The following is a 21,114-nucleotide window of genomic DNA, read 5'->3' as shown; positions in this document are numbered from 1 at the left end:
CTTTGAAAAGATAAATAAAATTGATAGACCATTAGAAAAATAAACCAAGAAGAGAAGAGAGAAAATCCAAATAACCTCATTAAGAAATGAAACAGGAGATACTACAATTGACACCACTGAAATACAAAAGATCATTCGAGGCTACTATGAACATCTTTATGCACATAAACCAGAAAACCCAGAAGACATGGATAAATTCCTGGAAAAATACAACCCTCCTAGCTTAAGTCAGGAAGAATTGGATACCCTGAACAGCCAAAACTACATGGAGAGACTGAAATGGTAATTTAAAAATCCAGGAGCAGACAGATTCACAGCAGAATTCTAAAAGACATTCAAGAAGAATTGGTACCAATCCTTTTGACACTATTCCACAAGCGAGAGAAAGAGGGAAGCCTCCCTAATTCATTCTATGAAACCAGCATCACCCTAATACCAAAACCATGGAAGGACATAACAAAGAAGAAAACTACAGATCGATATCCCTGACTAACATAGATGCTAAAATCCTTAACAAAAATACTAGCTAACCAAATCCAATAACATATCAAAAAGATAATGCGCCATGATCAAGTGGGTTTCATATCAGCGATGCAGGGATGGTTTAACATACGCAAGTCAATAAATGTGATACACCACATAAACAGAATTAAAGACAAAAATCACATGATCAACTCAACAGATGCAGAAAAAGCATTCGACAAAATCCAGCATTGCTTTATGATTAAAACTCTCAGCAAAATCGGCACACAAGGGACAAACCTCAACGTAATAAAAGCCATCTATGACAAACCCACAGCCAATACTGGATGGGGAAAGTTGAAAGCATTCCCTCTGAGAACTGGAAGACGACAAAGATGCCCATTCTCACCACTCCTCTTCAACATAGTACTCAAAGTCCTAGCCAGAGCAATCAGACAAGAAAAATAAAGGATATCCAAATCAGTAAAGAGGAAGTCAAATTGTCATTGTTTGCTGACAATATGATCATTTACCTTGAAAACCCTAAAGACTCCTCCAGAAAGCTCCTAAAGCTGATAAAAGAATTAATCAAAGTTTCCAGATACAAGATTAATGTATACAAATCAGCAGCCCTTCTATACGCCGAAAGTGACCAACCAGAGAATCAAATCAAGAACTCAACTCCTTTCATAATAGCTGCAAAAATAACAAAATACTTAGGAATATACCTAGCCGAGGAGGCAAAAGACCTCTACAAGGAAAACTACAAAACATTGCTGAAAGAAATTACAGATGAAACAAACAAATGGAAACACATCCCATGCTCATGGATGGATAGAATCAATATTGTGAAAATGACCATACTGCCAAAAGCAACCTACAAATTCAACAGATTCTCCATCAAAATACCACTATCATTCTTCACAGAATTAGAAAAAACAATTCTAAAATTCATATGGAACCAAAAAAGAGCCCACATAGCCAAAGCAAGACTAAGCAAAAAGAACAAATCTGGAAGCATAACACTACCTTATTTCAAACTATACTATAAGGCCATAGTCAACAAAAAAAGCATGGTACTGGTATAAAAATAAGCACATAGACCAATGGAACAGAACAGAGAACCCAGAAATAAACCCAAATACTTACAGCCAACTGATCTTCAACAAAGCAAACAAAAATATAAAGTGGGGAAAGGACACTCTTTTAAACAAATGGTGCTGGGATAATTGGCTAGCCATATACAGGAGAATGAAACTGGATCCTCATCTCTCACCTTACACAAAAATCAACTCAAGATGGATTAAGGACTTAAACCTAAGATTTGAAACTATAAAAATTCTAGAAGATAACATTGGAAAAACCCTTCTAGACATTGGCTTAGGCAAGGATTTCATGACCAAAAACCCATCAGTAAGAAAAAAACAAGCAATCCCATCAAGAAGTGGGCTAAGGACATGAACAGATAATTCTCAAAAGAATATATACAAATGGGCAACAAACATATGAAAAAATGCTCAACATCACTAATGATCAGGGAAATGCAAATCAAAACCACAATGAGATACTACCTTACTCCTGCAAGAATGGCCATCATCAAAAAATAAAAAAACAGATGTTGGCATGGATGCGGTTAACAGGGAACACTTCTACGCTGCTGGTGGGAATGTAAACTAATACAGCCGCTACGGAAAACACTATGGAGATTCCTTAAAGAGCTAAAAGTAGGCCGGGTGCGGTGGTTTATGCCTGTAAGCCCAGCACGTTGGGAGGCTGAGGTGGGTGAACTGCCTGAGTTCAGGAGTTCACAACCAGCCTGGGCAACACAGTGAAACCCCATATCTACTAAAATACAAAAAATTACCTGGGTGTGACGGTGTGTGCTTGTAGTCCCAGCTACTCAGGAGGCTGAGGCTGGAGAACTGCTTGAACCTGGGAGGTAGAGGTTGCAGTGAGCTGAGATTATGCCACTGCACTCCAGTCTGGACGACAGAGCAAGACTCCGTCTCAAAAGGAACTAAAAGTAGAACGACCAGTTGATCCAGCAATCCCACTACTGGGTATCTACCCAGAGGAAAAGAAATCATTATACGAAAAAGATACTTGCAGATGCATGTTTATAGCAGCACAAATTGCAATTGCAAAATCATGGAACCAACCCAAATGCCCATCAATCAAGTAAATAAACTATGGTGTGTGTGTATATATATCATATATATATCATATATATCTCATATATATGTGATAGAATACTACTCAGCCATAAAAAGGAATGAATTAATGGCATTTTGCTGTGACCTTGATGAGACTGGAGACTATTATTCTGAGTGAAGTAACTCAGGAATGGAAAACTAAACATCATGTTTTCACTGATATGTGGGAGCTAAGCTATGAGGACGCCTAGGCATAAGAATGATACAAAGACTTTGGGGACATGAGGGGAAGGGTAAGAAGGGGGTGAGGGATAAAAGACTACAAATAGGGTGCAGTGTATACTGCTTGGGTGATGGGGGCACCAAAATCTCACAAATCACCACTAAAGAATTTACTCATGTAACCAAATACCACCTGTACCCCAACAATCTGTGGAAAAAAAAATAGGCAAAGCATAAACTAACTGAACTAAAAGGTAAAACAGACAAATCTATAATTATGTTTGAAAATTTCAATACTCCTCCCTCAGTAGTTCATTAAAAAAACAGTTAAAAAGAAATCCTCAATGACATAACTGACTTAATTGACATTTATAGAATATTATACCCAAATATTGCAAAATGTTCTTTTGAAGTGAATTATGAAACATTTACCTAGATAAACATATTCTGAGCCATATAATGAGTCTCAATAAATATATAAGGAACAAAATCTATGTTGTTGGACCACAATGAAATTAGAACAGAAGCATCTCTGAAAAAAATCCCCAAATATTTGGATATTAAACAACACACTTCTAAATAATCCATGATACAAAGAAAAAAACCAAAAGGGAGATCAGTAAATTTTGACCTGAAGATGAGTTTTCATATCAAATTTGAATTTCATATCAAAGTTTGGGAGATGTAGCTATAGCAATACTTAGAAGAAATTTATAACCTTAAATGTTTACATTAAAAAGGGACCAAAATCCATGACCAAATTTCTACCTTAAGAGCAAAGAGGAAATTAACCCAAAGTAAACAGAAGTTACAAAACAATTAGAACAGAAATCAATGAAATAAAAAGTGAAAAAATAAAAAAAATTATCAAAACTAAAAACCTGTTCTTTGAAAAATACAACCATGCATCTTTTAATAATGGGGATACACTCTGAGAAATGCATTATTAGGCAATTGCATTGTTGCACAAACATAGAATGTATGTAACACAGACCTAGATGGTATAACCTTACTACACGCCTAGGCTTTATGGCATAGCCTATTGCTCCTAGGCTACAAACCTGTACAGCATGTTACTGTACTGAATACTATAGGCAATTGTAACACAGTAGTATTTGTGTATCTAAACATAGAAAAGGTACAGTAAAAATACAGTATAAAAGATAAAATGGCATACCTGTATAAAGCACTTACCATAAATGGAACTTGCAGGGTTGTATGTTGCTCTGGGTGAGTGGGTGGTGAATGTGTAGGCCTAGGACATTATTGTACACTACTGTAGACTTTATAAACATCTTACACTTACGCTACACTAAATTGATCTTGTCATGTGGTAAGGTGTTCAGGGACAATAATATGCATGGAGCTGTCATCATCTATGATAACAATGCCTTCCTTTTGGAATACCTCCTGAAGGAAATGCCTGAAGGTGTTTTACAATTAATTTTTTTAGTTAGGAGTGCACTCTAATGATATAAACTACAGTAAAAACACAAACCCATAACATGGTTGTTCATTGTCATTATCAACTATTATGTACTGTCCATAATTGTGCTATATATATGACTGTCACCACAAATACAAGTGTTGCATTGCACTATGTTGTTACAACACCTACATCACCACCAGGTGGCAGGAATTTTTCAGTTCTATTATAATTTTATGGAACTACTGTTGCACATGCAGTCTTGTTGACACAAGTGTCATTATGTGGAGCATGACTGTGTATAAGTGAATAAATCTTTAGCAAGACTTATATGTGTGTGAGAGAGAGAGAGAGAGAGAGAGAAGGAGCAACTATCACAGACCCTAGAGACCTTAAAATGTTATTGGGGGAACATTATGAACAACTTTATTTCAATAAATTTGACAGCCTAGATGAAATGGACAGCACCTTGAAAGCCAGGGTACCAAGGCTCATTTAAAAAAAAAAAAAAAAAAAAAAGCAAGCATAAAATCCAAAATAGCCCTATATCTGTTAAAGAAACTGAATTTGTTGTTTAAAATCTTTCTGCAAAGAAAGCTCCAGGCCCAATTTAGTTCACTGATAAATTCTATGAAATATTTAAGAAAAACAAATACCAATGCTACACAAACTCTTTCAGAATAAATAGGTGGAAAAAAACTTCCCAACTCATTTCACATGAGGCCTGTATTAAAATGATTCCAAAACCAGATAAAAGCATTACAAGAAAACTACAGAATATATCTTATGAACATAAATGCAAAACCCTTAAAATATTAGCAAATTGAAGGTAGCAACATATAAAAAGGATACTATATGATGACCAAGTGGGATTCATCCAGAAATATAAGGTTGGCTGAATATAAAACCAAGAAAAGTAATTTTTTTTAAAGTCCTATAATAACTTCAATGTATGGAGAAAGAGTATGACAAAATTCAACATACATGCATGAAAAAAAACCTGAGAAACTAGGAATAGGAGGGAATTTCCTCAACCTGATAAAAGGCATCTAAAAAGCTACAGTTAATATCATAATTATGAAAGACTGAATATTTTCCCCATATAGTTAGGAACAAGTTAAGTTTTTCTACTCTCACATTTCTATAATATTATATAATACTAGAGAGCCTACACTGTGTGGTAAGGGTTGGAGGAAAGGAAGATAGATTGAAAAGAAGGAAGTAAAACTGTCTTTACTCTCAGATGGCATGACGGTCTATGCAGAAAATCCAAACTCTACAAAATAGCTGCTAGAATGATTTGAATTACAGAACTGAATTTATCAAGTACTATGACTCACGGTCACAGGATACAAGGTCAACATACCAAAAAAAAAAAATCCAATTGATTTTCTATTAGCAATGACTAGAAATTTTAAATACCATTTATAATCGCCAAAAAATATGAAAGGTATAAAGGATAAGTTTAACAAAATATATGCAAGCTTTATGCATTGAAAACTATAAAACATTGCTGAGAGAATGTAAAGACCTAAATAAATGAAGATATACCATGCTTTTGAATCAGCAGACTTGATATTGTTAAGATGTCATTTTTCCCCCAAACTTATCTATAGATCCAATGTGATTCTAAAAAGATCACAATCTTATTTCTAGCAGAAACTGACAAGTTGATCTGTATCAAATTAAATGTATCTGCAAATGCAAACCTAGAATATCCAAAGCATTTTTGAAAAAATAACAAAGTTGCAAGACTTAACTAGTCATGGGCTGCATTATGACTTACGGTCAACAATAGACCACCTGTATGATGGTGGTCCCACAAGATTATAATACTGTATTTTTTCCGTACCTTTTCTGTTTAGATACACAAATACCCCATTGTGTTACAACTGCCTATGGCATTCAGTGCAATAACATGCTATAATGGTTTGTAGCCTATGAGCAATAGGCTATACCATATAGCGTAGGTGTGTAGTAGGCTATATACCATCTAGGTTTGTGCAACTGCATTCTAGGATGATCATACAATGATAAAATCACCTAACAACACACTTCTCAGATAATATCTCTGTTATTGACACAAAACTATATATGACTAAGATACTATAAAGCTACAGTAATAGATAGTACAGCATTGGCAAAAACAGACATGTAGATAAATGGACCTGAACAGAGTCTCAAAATAGAATTACAGATGTGTGAGGTCAATAGATTTGATAGAGGTGCCAAAATAATAAGGAATAACTGTCTATATGCAGAAAAATTTGATCTGTGCCTGGTACCTTATGCAAATCTGGCTTGAAATGGATAATATACCTAAATATATGAACTGAAAACATAAAACTTCAAGAAAACGTAGGAGAAAATTTTTGTAACTTCAGATTAAAATCCATTAGATAGGCAAGAATAAAAGAAAAATATGGGCCAAGCATGGTGGCTCATGCCTGTAATCCCAGCACTTTCGGAGGCTGAGGCAGGTGGATCCCGAGGTCAGGAGTTCAAGACCAGCCTGACGAACATGGTGAAACTCTGTCTCCAATAAAAATACAAAAATTAGCCAGGCATGGTGGCAGACGCCTGTAATCCCAGCTACTCAGGAGGCTGAGGCAGGAGAATCACTTGAGCCTGGGAGGCAGAAGTTGCAGTGAGCCAAGATCACACCATTGCACTCCAGCCTGGGCGACAAAGCGAGACTCCCTATCACAAAAAAAGAAAAGAAAGAAAAATATGAATAAATTAGACTGTATCAAAATTAAAGACTTTTCCACAACACACAGGATTAAGGAAACGAAGAAGCAAACATAGGCCAAGAGAAAATATTTGCAAAACATGTCTCTGATAAGGACTTACATCTAGAATATACAAATTTTTCCAATTCAATACAACGACAACACAGTTTTATAAAACTGGCAAAATATTTGAATAGACACTTCAAAAAGGAAATGCAAATGGCAAACACGCATGTGAAAAGATGTTCAACATTATCATTATATTATTATGATTCAACTTAAAACCATGAGATAGCACTACACACCCACTCAAATGGTTAATATTTTTAAAACTGACAATCCCAAATGTTAACAAAGATGTGTAACAACTACAACTCTTATACATATTTCATGGGAAAGGAAAGTCATACAGCCACTTTGGAAAACAGTGGCAATTTCTTATTAACATACACTTACTATATATGATGCAGTAATCCAACTCCTAGGTATTTACACAAGAGAAATGAACTATGTCCATACAAGATGTATGCAAATATTGATAGCGGCTTTATAAGTAAAGGATCAAAGAAGAAATAACCCAAATGTCATCTAATGGGGAAGGGATAACAAATTTAGGTGTATCTGTATAATGGACTAATATCAAACGAGAAAAAGGAACAAATTACTGATATATACATTTTGGATGAGCCTCAGAGGTATTCTACTAAGTTAAAAAAGCCAAACACAAAAGCTTAGATACTGTTTGATTCCATTTATATGAAATTCCTGGAAAGTCAAAATCATAGAAAGCAGTGGTAGTCTGTGGCTGCAGTTGGGGAAAAAAACTACAAAAGTGGCATGAAGGAGCTTTTTTGGGGGTAATGGAAACGTTCTGTTTTTTATTTTGATGGTGATTACATAATTATATATTAATCAAAACTCAAACTGTACGGTTAAAATGAGTAAATTTTACTACATGTAAATTATGTTACTAAAGCTAATTTTAGTAGAAATCAGGCATTTTCATGTTTTGAACTTAATGTCCATGTACTAGTTCTGAGCTCTAACTTAAGTTGTTAACATGATGATTTAGCCAGGCATTTATCGGTTATATTCTAATAGATTTTATTCAAAGTCCTTCAGCATTTACAGTCACAGAAAAATACCAGGATTATTATGCTCAGGAGCAGCCATTCAGAAGATATTCATGAGGTAAATTACAAATATGCTTCTGTAACTTTGGTGAGGAACTGGAACCAGAGATACAGGTTTGGGAGTTGGGAGTCATTTGCAGAAAATAGTGGAAACCGTGGAGTTGATACAATTGTACTCTTCTTTCACTCCACTTCTCACTGCTTACTAATCTACAGAACCATAGGAAATGCTTAGTCAAATCTGAAATAACTGAATGACTTCAGTTTTTAAAAGGTCAACTTTTCTATCAGATCAAAGTGTTAACACCACTGAATTTAAAAACATCGTATATTTATATCTCCAAATTCTTATCTCTCACCTGGTTTAATTTTTCAGTATGATTCAGCCTTGAAGTCTCCACTACATTTAACTTGGAAGTCTTTTCCATGCTCATTATTTGCTTCTGTGGTTCCATGTTTGAAGTGGGTTGTGAAAAGCATGCCTTTGCTACCGGAAAGCCTGCGGAGTATGACCCTTGTTTCATTCTAAATGGCTGGGTAAAAATTTTACCTTTTGTGAGTAATAGAAGAAGAGAGAAAAATTGTCACTAGCACCTTCTATTTCATTTTCTGGTGGCTACATATAGAGGCTACTGTGAGCTAATTGCCTTCAACTTAGAAGTAAAAATTAATAAAAGAAAGCTTACAATTTTATATCAAGCCAAAACTTACATATAGTATAAGTTATTAGTCATCCATAGAGGAAGACAGAGATCATAACTGTTACCAAAAAGGTTGGGGCTATCTAAAAGTCCACTTAAGGTCACCTGAATATAATTACAGAGAGGTGGGATTCAATACGTAAAAAGCTGTATCCTATTTAGGAGACAAAAAAGTCTCCAAGGAGCCTGCTTAGCACTATGCTTTTCAAACTGGAAAACCACTAGTAGTACCACAGTTCTGGGAGGATGAAAAGCTACAGAATAAAGTATAAATTCTTCAAGATTTGTAGGAAGGGGGAATACCACTGGAGAGGTGTATTCTGTTGTATGACATGAAAGATACAGCAACAGACTTCACCACAGCCTAGCTCTTTCTTTACCCTAAGGCCAAGTTCATAAACAAAACAAAACAAAACAAAACCCCACCAGTTGACTTCAAGATATCCTGACGATAGAAGTAGGAACCATGGATGGAGAACATGAACAAAATCACTGGAAAGGAATATTCACCCCCCACTACTCAATAAATTGGTAAAGTGCTTTCTACAACTCAACCTCTTGCACATTTAATAGTATGAGTTAGTCCTTCCAAGTTTTAGGACTTCAAGAATACTGATAAAGTTGAGAGCTAGCCTTGAAACACTTACTGGCCTCCAGAGCCTTCCCTATCCAAGTATATCCTCATATCCTCAAACTACATCACCCAGCACAGTGTAAATATTGGTTTATAAACATGCGACACATCCTCATGGTTCACCTACGTTAATCTAAATACAGATTTTAGAGAAAAAGAAAATCACTGAAATAGGCACAGAATGCTCCCAAGTAGGCTCCGGCTATGCTCAGTGTAGAAACCATATATTGTCAAGGGAGATACTATACAGATGGTCACATCGGTCTCTTGAGCCTTTAATGTACACAGCAGCTGGGCAGAAACTCACTGCATGGGCAGCAATAACAGCTGGGTATCTAACTCTAGCTGTACCACTTTTCCAGCCATGTGGCTTTGGAAAAGCCATTTAATTTTCCTGAGCTTTGATTTCCTTATCTATAAGACACGGTTACCTACCCTACCTAGTACGGTAATGAGAATGCAAGGTAAAATGCTATACAGATAAGCTGGTTATTATTACACCACAAAAATTACCAAAGTGTCCCCTAGGATAAGCCCCAGTGATGGCAAAGATTAGCAGGGTTAAGGCTAATCATTTAAATATTTTAACTTTTCATTTTCCATATAGCTTATTTACATGAACACATTCATGTAAAGTTCACTTACAGTGTTATAGAGAGAGCTGATCTTGTAGTTTTTAAAATAATAACAGCTACCACTTATTATCAGCTTACTAAATGCCAGAGACTTTACAGAACTCACCTCATGTAAGGTCCTCAACACAACCCCGAGAGGCAAACATTGTTATTTCTATTTTAAAGATGAGGAAACTAAGGTTTAAGTAGATTTAAGTAGATTGAACAGTTTGCCCGGGACCACTGAGCTAGCAAGTAGTAGAGCCAGGCTACAACTCTAACAAACTCATGGACCTTAGCCATTACACACCCCTTTATGTGCCAGGACTGCTCCAACACTTGCTCACATGCATACCTGCTGGACATCCTCTCTGCTTTTCCTCTGTTACATTCTTCTTTAGCATCAACAAAGAACCTGCTCTGGTCTGCTCTACAGAAATGACATCTGAAGCTGCATTCAGCACTTCAAACATAGAGAGAAATCCATATTGCATGTACTGGAATGATCGTCCAAATCTTTTGGCAAATGCCTTTTCAAAATCAGAAAGGAGAACAGGAGATAACGCCAACAGGTCCTTCAACTCACTCTTCACAACAGCTGGAAGAATAGGGGCAACTCTTCCTCGGTAAGGTACTCGCCGATGAGATCTTGGTCCAGAATAAATACTAGGTCTTCCCTTATGCATGGAGTTTCGAACCTTATGGCTGCTCCTCTGTTTTGCAACTAAACTTGCTATTCCTTTGGTAGATTCATCTGGAATGGCTAAGGAGATGTGAAGAAAAGAAATCATATTTAGGTAGAAAACTTACTCCCTTTTTTATCCTTAGTATCTGTGTTTATAGTTTTTAACTCTCCAAGGAGCTGTTTACCCAGGCAGCACGATAAACAGTAACTCTTGATTCCTCGATTTCTTGCAATTTAGGCAACAGCTTGCTAGCTCTTCTACCAGCTGAAGAAAAGATAACTTAATGTGTTATTACTACAACTAATTGACTCCTGACAGATCTGAAACCCTTGGGATGAAGTGCAAACTTCCCTACAACAGTTTTTTCTTGTGCTTCACGGAATTTAAAACATGTTTTTATAATTAAGAAGTTCTTTTTTTATCTCTCCCGACTTAAGGTCCAATAACCTGAAATCACATGTAAAAGTGTAGTTTTTGTGAGTGCACGATTGTCTGGGGAATGGTTCATTTTGCAGAGGTTCTAACTTTGCCCACAACCTCAAAAGCACCTATGAGTCTCCCTCCCCCGCCAAATTAAAATCCACTGGCTGGGATGCATAAATAACTGCAGAACTAGAATAATTATTTACTAAGCAATTGTTTTTATTACAAAGTTTACAGACCTTCAAAAATCTTAAACCTACCTTTCAGTATTACAGTACCACCTGCACCATGGCAGACACTAACAACATCAGGCATGTCCAATACCAGCTCCATAGTGGACCGATACCCAAGGATTCGGAGTGGTAGATGGTTGCCAACCATCAAAAGGTACTCCTTCTCCAACTCCTGTGGGCTCAAACCATCTTTGGTGGAAATGAGAAGTGATCTTATTTCCTTCCGCAGACATTCCTGTACACGCTCTTGTTCAGACATTGTGTCCTACAGGACTGAAGACAGAAACGCAGCTCATGAGGAAAAGGGGGCAAACCCATGAAAAAAGATTTTTTTTTAAAACAACCAACAGTGGGATACAAATAACTGAGACGCCTGTGTTAAGGGTAATAAGGCAGAAGCAGTACCCAGAGGGTGTCTTGCGGATTGCACGTGGCCGGGCGATTCAAGCCCTGAATCTCCACCTGCGTTGATTAAGCTACAGGTGTCAAGAACTCTGCCCCTGGCCATGGGGAAGCGTTAACTGGGGTTCCTGTGGGGTGTTCGACTCCAACGCAAACTTCCTATGTGAAGCCTTCAGGGGCTCCTCGGGAACCAGGACCAGGAACTGAGGCCAACGCAATGCCGCCTCCGCCCTGCAGCGCGAGGGCCCCACGGAAAGGCTCCCGCCGCACACCTCCGGCACCCCAAGCCGAGGGGGTGCTCTCCGCTCCCTCTTACCTGAAGGTATCGCCAATCTTCGCCCGCCGCCTACCTGGTCTAGGGTTGGGGTCCCTGCCCCTCCCCCAGCATCTCTCGGTGCCCCTCGCGGGAGCGGGGCGTGGCCCTTCCACCTGCCCTGGCGGCTCTCTGCAACCTGAGGTGAAAGGGAAGGCGAGAGGCGCCAGGTGAGGCGCCTTTCTCGGCCCGGCACCGCCCAGCTGCCCGTCACCCGTCTTGCCCCCACCGCGCCCTGACGCCAACACTGCCGTTGCGGGCCGGGTAGAGACTAGGACGCCCTCTCGGAAGCGGCGCAGGAAGGTAGCTGCGACGGCCGCCCCGCGCGCCTGCGCACCGGCGCCCCCTGACCGGGAGGCCGACCCCGGGCGCAGCGTTCCAGCCCCGAGGGCACGTGGCGGGTGGGACGGTTGGGCAGGATTAGCCGCTCGGGAGTCAGGTGTGAGGTCCGCCCCAGTCTCAGGAGCCGCTGGGCCGGGCTGCAGAGGCGGGCCGCCTTCCAGGATCCCAGGCGCCTACCTCCTCCGAAGTGTTGAGAAGGTGGGGCTACAGCACTTAGACCAATCCAACCACCTCCAGAGCGGGGGCCCGGCCGGGCGCAGGGAGGGAAGCGGACCGTGTGGGCCTCAGAATCACCTGCGGGACTATTTAAGAGGAGAAAAGGATGCACGGGTCTGATAAGCAGAGATTCTCATTCAATAGCTCTGGATTCATTTGAGGAAAATCACAGACAATTCTGATTCTTGGTGGAGAATCCCTGCAGAGCTCAATGCAAGTCTGGCTCCCTGATGAAGGAATGAGTGGGGCTAGGAGACCTTTTTAAATGAGTGGACAACATTCTAGGTGCAACTGGAGATTTATCTGGATATATTTGTTGGTTTGGTAGAATAAGCCAGATTTACAAAGTCCTCGAAAACCAGAAAACAGTAGTTTAAGAGATACAGAATAGGGAGGCATTGTATAATAGAAAGGCTTGTACCTTAAAATGTACAGTCTAATTAAAGAAACAAGACAGACCAAAATAACCAAATAATTTGAACCAACAAAGAGGCTTGAGCACACACAACGACCTTATCTTCCTTCTTTTTTTTTCCCCTATAAAATGTAAGGTTTAATATACGAGAGCAAGGAACACCTCGGAGGCTGTGCCAGCGCGTGTGGCTTCGTGTTTCTGTGCTACATAAGACTAGTGTCCTCGTCTTCCATCGTGACAACCCTTCTCTCTCCACCCCCCCCCCACACAGTGCCAATAGGCTCTGGGCAAAGCTACCCCGTTTTCTTTTAACCTAAGGGATGCCATGGTTTGGCTGACTACGTTTGACTACCCCCACTGATGTCTGAAGCGGCCAGATACCGTGGCGATGGAAATCAGGCGAGGTACTGGCATGGAGGGTGGGGGTGCCGGGTCAAGGTCGTCTGGGTTCTCAGGAGCCAGTCTGTGCCACAGAACTATCGGCAGCTGCCTTTGTAAGGCACCTCGGGTTGGCATTCGGAAAAACCACCCCGTCTTGCCAGAGCCCCTTGGTCTTAGTTAGCAAAAGCCGTATCCGATCTAAATCATGCTTTCAATCATGAGAAATCACATTCCTTCTTTTCCCTTTCTAATGTATTCCAGTGTGTCTTTTTTTTTTCTCAATTTTAATAAGCAAATTGTACCACCGTCTTATTCTGAGATGCTCCTTTTTAAAAGCTGTAGATCACATTAATGGAAGTGTTTACTGCTGGGAATATTTTCCATGTACAATGATCTGTAACCCTCTTAACTAGTTTAACTAGTTGCACATTATTAGTTCACATCCAGTTCAATTCATAAATTAAGAGAGGTGCCATTTGTCTGTAAAACAAATCAATATATATTTATGAACTTCTTTTATTCAAATATATTTTCACACATCTTAACTAAACACATAATACAGACGCCCGTGTGGGTTGGGCAATGTGGCCCAGGAAGGCCTGAGACTAACACATCCACCTCGGCAAAAGGACAGAAAATATCTCTTATGGTTGGGAAAAAATAGCCTTTTGTGTGTTTATTTAGTTTACAAAATATACTCAAAATGCTATTATTAGCTGAATTTGTGATTTCCTTTTGAATTTCTGAGTTATTCTTATTTTTCCCATTTTGTTTTTGTACCAAGGAGACCGCAGTCAAAAGAAAGTTAGTCGGCAACTCATTTCCTTTGAACTGAAAAATTCAACAGATACTAAATTATGACAGTGATTTAGAAAGGAGGACTCCAGGGGCTTGAAAGAACATGTCTGGAATAATATGATGCTTCTAAGAGTATTGCGATCACAACGTGGTAAGCACCAGAGCATGCTGCATAACTACCTCCTTGGCTAATATGCTTTCTCCTTGGTGATGACCAATCATCTTCTATTAAACAGCAGTAATGCTGGAAGAACTCAACTACACAAGTGTAATGAAGCCAGTATTCTCCCTGGACAGATTACCTACAACTGATTTGACACATACCATGATAAGGGCTTCAAACCTGACAAACTCTGTACTTGCTTCTGATTTATGCCATCAAGCTCCTCAGAGAAGAGATGGAATCCAAGTGTTCCATTTGGTAGAGGTGAAATGTACTGATGTGCTTAACTGCCAGTTAAGGAAAGTTGCCCCTTCTCCTTGTTCCTCACCTCCTCTCCCCCTCAGATCCACATCCCTTGTGCCACCAGGACAAGGGTCCTGTGCTGTGTGCTATCATCAAAGAGCCAAGGCCTGTCGCTCTCTCCTGCTTGTGGTTTAGGGGAGTTTATGCAAAGGAGCTGCTTCTGCAGTCTCCCAGCCGCCTCTTCACCCCTTGAGGATGTCCAGGTTTTGTGATTTTGTTTGGGGTGAGGGTAGGTGGGTGGGAGGAGGAACCACCAGGAAGAGGAGGGGATGCGACAGGACTCACGTGTTGCGACTTCCAAGTGAGTATGCTGCAATGCTGCCGCATCCCGGGTATGGCGGGCAGGCAGGCACGACTGTTCCTCAGATGATGGTGGCTACCCTCCCGCTGCTGTTGTTCCGGTTATTGTTTCTCCTGGACAGGTTAGGGGTAGCCATGAGCACTCAGCGCTCGTCGGGGCAGCCATACTCCAGCAGCACATTGATGCATTCCTGCCTGGAGGCCTGCCAGGTGTAGGCCAGCGCTGTGTTCCCATGGGCATCTCGGACCATGATGTCCACCCTGTACCAGATCAGGAGCTGCGCCAGGACCACATTTCCCTTGCGGCAGGTCAGATGCAGTACAGTGCAGCTGTCTCTGTCTCCCTCCCCAAAGGTTTCTTTCACCTCGTCCCAGGAGCCGTGCACCAGCGGCAGGATGGCTGTTCACAGGTCCTCGTCTGTGGTGGCCCACAGCAGGTGCTGGCCCAGGGACAGCTCCGTGCAGGGTAGCGGGGCCAGGAAGAGCTTCTGCTCATACTTGGCATGAATCCACTGTTCCTTCTTTCCCCTTGTGGAGTCTACTGAGGGTTTTGTCCACCCCTGGCTGCTCTCTTCCCAGACGTTGTTGAGTATCTCATTCCCAATGAATGACATCATCTTGATAAGCTCAACTGGCCAGTCATCCAGGTCCAGAGATCAGACTCAGGAAAGGTGGGTGCCAAGATTCCAATGGATCACTAAGCACTTGATGCACACGAGCGCTCCCAAGTTCAAACTGGCCCAGTTAGGATTCTGGGTCTCACAGTCCACACAGTAGGAGTTCCCGTGCATGTGTCGGATTGACTGCAGGGCCATGGCCTCGCTCTGGTTCATCAGCTGGGACTTGTTCTTGCTGCTCTTGCACGACTGCAGGCTCGCCAGGCTGACCAGGATCTGGCACTTGATGGCTTGGACCCAGGTGTACCACTCCTCATTCGTCGTGGTTTCAAAGTGCCACGTTTGGCCAGTGAGGGACACAATGATAAACTCAAAGTTTTCTTGTTCTTTGGTAGTGTCGGACAGGCCATCAGCTTTGAAGTTGCTGGTGGTTTTCTGCCTACATTGCTTCTTTCTGTTGGCATGAGGGGAGGTGGGCTGGTGGTGCTGGAGTTACTGGGGTTGGAGCATACGGAGTCACCCAGCCCCATGTCCCTGCTGATGGCCAAGTTTGTAATGACTGTAGCCTCACTCCACTGGTTGACTCTGGAGACTGAGTAGGAGCGCTGGTGCATGCCATTTGGTTGGCTGTTGAAGGAGACCAGGCTGATGCTGCTTGCCATCTGAGACCCAGATGCACTAGTGACATTCCCTGAATTGAATGAGATGTGTAAACTCCTCATGTACTTGATAGGCCATTGGTTTTAGACCTGGAGATGGGCATGCAGGCCGACGTGGCTTAGGGGAGCCTCTTCCCTGGGACTTTCATGGTAGTTCTCAGAAGGTCAATCTCCTTACCATGAACATTCTGCATGTAATCATGTAAACTTGGATGATAGGTTCGCACACTATTGTCACACAGGGTGACATATTTCTTTTTCCATTCTTTATTCAACGATTTGCCACTTTGCTTCAACAGCATGCCCTGTATAATTGGCGTGGCTTGGCTGCTCCTGATGCTGTACGCACGACTCTCCAGGCCTTTCTTCTCTTTGGGTCGCCCCCGTTCTGAGAGGTGAACCGGTTGGACCCCCGCTTGGACTGCTTAGGGGCATGGGCGTGTTGGCAGTGGGAGGAACATCCATCTGAAGTTCCTTCTGGCTGGTGCTGGGGGTCTATGGAATGGAGAAGGAATAGTCACTTAAATTCCCACCTCCATTATTTATCTAGCTGATGTGCATGGGGGACACCTGTGCAGAACAGATGGCGGAATGGCTTGGAGAATTGGGCAGCGACTTGCGGGGTCCTATGGACAACTGCTGCTTCTTCCCTGTGGCAACAATCTTCTGGGCAACCTCCTGGAAGTCCCTCTCCACGTTCAGCCGGTACATAGCACACGTCTCGTAGTACGTGCACCGCTTCAGGCCATTGAAGCGCTTCCTTGCCCTGGCATCATCAATGACCCTCGGGTTAGTGAAACTTATGGCATCCTGGGTTCCCACCAGAACCAGAGGAGTCTCGCTCATGTTCCGATAGTTGGCCATTTGACTGTAGTAAACGTCTGGAAACTTATTTCATCCTCCAAGCTGAAGACAAATATAACTGCGTCCACCCACATGGCAAACTGCGCCTCCGTGGGGGGTCCCCTTCGTCACTAATCAGCAGCAGATAGCTCTGTCCATCAACAACAATCTCTTTCTTGAACCTGCCACCACTTTGAGCTCCGGGACGGACAGACTCGGCGTCCGTTCCTAGCTGTTCACAAAGGCATCTTCCATGGCAATGACGTGCTCCCAGATCTGGTTCTGCAGCACCGGCTCCTCCACGCACCCCAGCAGCTCACAGGTGGAGTAGACGTTGTGGTGGACCCACTGGAAGCGCTGGATGTCGGCCCGGATAGCAGCCGAGTTGGCCAGCTGCTGCCGGTAGTTTATGGTGCAGGCGCCACGCCCGGAGCCAGCATCCCCCCAGGAAGGCGGCCCCCGGGCGGCGGGCGGAGGAGGCTAGAGAAGAAAGGCATGGGCGTAGCAGGCGCGGTGGTCTCAATTCATAGCCCGGACCAGCGGCCGGCAAGCCTGCTGCGAGCGATCGGACCCCAGCGTCCCGGGTCAGTACGTCACCAGGGGGAAGCGCGCCCCCACTGCCCCCACCTGGAGCGCCCCGCGGCTGGCGTGACTGGCCCAGGAGGAGGCTCGCTGGGGCGCCTTCCTGTGACGCAGCCTCTTTCCAGCCCTAGGCCCGGCTCCGCCGAGCAGCCATTAAAAGCCCTGGCATCCGCTGAGCTCCGAACTCCGAGCCCCGAGCGCCGGGGCCGGGGGCCAAGGGCCGAGGGCTGATCCCCGGTCTGTGTGGCTGCGCCTCTCCGGGCGCCTGGCCTCGGCCTTCTTTCTTAAATCTGAAGACATAATGCTTTTTTTTTTTTTTTTTCCAGCCAAGGGAACAAAATGTTCCATCAATGAGCCAGGAATATTGAGGAATCCCTGAAAGATAGAAAATAAGACTTATGGACTGGCTTATAGCAGAATGGGCAGGGCTGAACAGCAAATTAACAAAAAGGAAAATTATAAGACATGGAAAATGGATCTAAACCTTGCAACATTTGAATGACAAAAATTGTAGATACGAAAACCAGCAAGAATGATGGTGAGGGTTGGGGAGTTAAAAAGAAGAAAATGTCCCAAATTTGCACCAAAACACGTCTTATTAAAAGGGCCCACTCAGAGTTCTCAGAATAATTAATGAAAAAAGATCTTGTCCTAGGTAAACTATAAGAGAAAGAGAATCAAGAGATTTTTATATGGAAACGTTACCTATAAAACAATGGAAATTAGTTTGCCCTTGAATTTCTCAATGGCAGTATCTTCAGGGCTAACTCTGGAATCCTTTAGGGTAACCAACAGTGAAGTGAGAGAAAATAAAAACATCCTCAGACATGAAACGATTCAGAAGGTTCATCATCTCACTGAATGACTTGAAAGTGACTCCTGCAGAATGAACAACGAATTACAAAAAAGATGTCCCAGATTCTCATCCCCAAATAGATGAGGCAACAGACATTGAGCACATACTATGTGCGCTCTACACAGATTATCTCATTTTCTTCCCAGTAACTCTGAAAAAGGTACAATTATGACGCCCATTTTAAAGTGAAGAAACTCATATACAGATGTGAACCAGAATATATGAGTGATAGTCAATAAAAACATAAAATATATTATTGAATCAAAAAGTTATTGGTGCATAATATAAAAAAGAGAGAGTTTTTACAAAGATATTCTGGAGTTAAATCCCAGATCAATAACTGCAAAGCAAGTGGCAGAGGCTGTGTGAAGTTGCTTCATTAGAAAGACTCCATGTGGGAACAGTAACTACCCTTAGAGTCCCCACTTGATTGGGTTTGCAGTAACCAAGACCTGTAAGTCATCTGTGGCAGCTGATCTGTGAAGTGAACGGGAATGAGGTGGGAACCATCACAGTAGTATCTTTCTCTCCTTTGATGGTAACACGTATCTCCGCAGTTCTCCAGGAATATGGCATTGCTTTTGATGTACTGTTTTGGCACCCCACTTGGTACATCCTACCGGAATAGCCCTTACACCATGGGTGAGTGTACCAATGTAGGAATTCTGCCAGTTGCTAAGATTACCTATTCCAGCTATTCACTTGGCAACTAGGGCCCTTAACCGCAGGATGAATTCACAGTCCCGCTAGCCCTGCCCAAAGGAGAACCTGGGCCAGAATTCAGTTCTTTTGTCATCCAACCTCTATAAGCTCAAAATGTTGATGGCAAACAGCAACACTTTGGGTCCCAGAAATTAGTGTTAGTTTGGGATTTGCATATGATATTCACTAAAAAGTTTGAGTATTTCCTTTTCTCCAGAGCAGTTACCTATAAGGGAGCACAAACTCTTTGAGGAGATGAAAGTTTGCATGCAGTCTTAGGTACAGTATTTCCACAGCGTCCTCATTCAAGAATATTTGGGCTATGCTCAAAAGGCTGTGGATCTGGGATCTGATTTAATGCTGGTAACAGGGTGACAAGTTGTATCTCTCTTGCTCAGGAGAGGCCTCTGTTCCCCAGCCATAAAGCTGTGTTTTGTGGGTTGATTTTTGGTTTCTTTAGAGACAGGATCTCACTCTGTTGTCCAGGCTGGAATGCAGTGGCATGATCGTAGCTCACTGAAGACCTGAACTCCTGGGCTGAAGCAGTCCTCCCTCCTCAGCCTCCTGAGTAGCTAGTCATGCATACTCCACCATACTTAGCTAATTTTTTTTTTTAACTTTTTTTTGGAGGGGGAGGTAGGGGTCTTGCTATGTTGTCGATGCTAGTCTCAAACTCCTGAACTGAAGCAATGCTCCCACCTTGGCCTCCCAAAATGCTGGGATTATAGGCGTGAGTCACTGGCCGGTTTGTTTTTGTTATATAAACCAAAAAGACTTAATGGGTTATTTGTTGAGTTCATTCCTTGGGTTCCTAAAATTACTTAACCACAACCAGAGAGCTCCTGGGCCAGACCAATGTGTTTTCCACCCTGCTGCCTATTACGATGACTGGAGCCCACTGTTCTTCTGGTAATTAACTCCCTCCACATGACTGCCTCCCATCCTTGCTTGCCTGTGGGAGTGTATTTTAATTTGCAGCTGCTCCTCCCAGCATTCCTGCCCTAGAAAACAGCTGAGAGAGAGAGAGAGAGAGAGAACCCCAATTTGGGTCCATCGGATGCCATTGTTCAAGTCTATTTCCTGCAGCAATGACTCCAAGCCTTTGCCTTTGCTCTTACATTTCTTACCCTACTCCTGCTCTACCACTAGATAACTTTGCTCCAAACCACCCAGAGTAAATGGAGGCTCTCATACATGAACCCCCTCAACTTTCAGCCCAGTCCTCTAAACTAGTCCCCATCATGTCTTTCCTTCTGGTCTCGGGGGGTGAGGGGGTCATTCATCCTACTCTTGATTTTATCCCCCCTAGCTCCTCTAGGATCGTGACCTTACCCTTTGGTTACTATTACACAATGCTGTATATTCAATGCTTCTTCACAGACTACTTTCCTATAGCATAAAATTATGCTCTGATCCTACATACACACAACACAGACACAGAGAGAGGAGAAAGATAGCAGGAAGGAGAAATAAACACTTTCTCTTGAACTACCTCCCACTCCAGCCTTTCCTTTGTGGCCAAATCCTTAAACAATCTACACTCAGTTTTTTTCCCACCTTTTCATCCACCATTCACTACTCAGTCCATAGCAATTAGCCTGCTACTCAGGACATCTTTCTTTTACCAAAATCATCAATGGCAAACCTACTAATTGACAAGTTTTACAGACTTTTCATCTTACATGATCTCTGCTGTTTACTGTTGGTGTCTCCTCCCTTTCTGAAAATCTCTCCTCTGTGGGTTTCTATGACGCTGTTGCTCTGGGCTTGGCTCCTAGCATTCTGCTCTATTTCCTGCTTTTG

General features: G+C 42.2%; 1 protein-coding gene and 1 pseudogene across 1 annotated transcript in view; both read right to left on the bottom strand.

Annotated features, from left to right (window-relative positions):
* Positions 1–12,674, bottom strand: part of TDRD5 (tudor domain containing 5) — a 97,390-nt gene extending 84,716 nt beyond the window's left edge. The window contains exons 1-4 of the mRNA XM_011968051.1: positions 12,172–12,674; positions 11,447–11,692; positions 10,433–10,840; positions 8,488–8,678 (exon numbers count right to left, since the gene is read on the bottom strand). Coding sequence (XP_011823441.1) covers positions 8,488–8,678; positions 10,433–10,840; positions 11,447–11,678 — 831 coding nt within the window. The 5' untranslated portion in view covers positions 11,679–11,692; positions 12,172–12,674. The remainder of the gene's footprint in view (positions 1–8,487; positions 8,679–10,432; positions 10,841–11,446; positions 11,693–12,171) is intronic.
* Positions 12,675–15,114: 2,440 nt separating this feature from the next.
* LOC105530480 lies at positions 15,115–17,355 on the bottom strand (annotated as a pseudogene).
* Positions 17,356–21,114: the final 3,759 nt, after the last annotated feature.

This window comes from Mandrillus leucophaeus, unplaced genomic scaffold (genome assembly GCF_000951045.1).
Source record: "Mandrillus leucophaeus isolate KB7577 unplaced genomic scaffold, Mleu.le_1.0 Scaffold825, whole genome shotgun sequence".
NCBI lineage: Eukaryota > Metazoa > Chordata > Mammalia > Primates > Cercopithecidae > Mandrillus > Mandrillus leucophaeus.
Note: the sequence above shows the minus strand (reverse complement) of the source record. Positions and strands in the feature narration are given on the sequence as shown.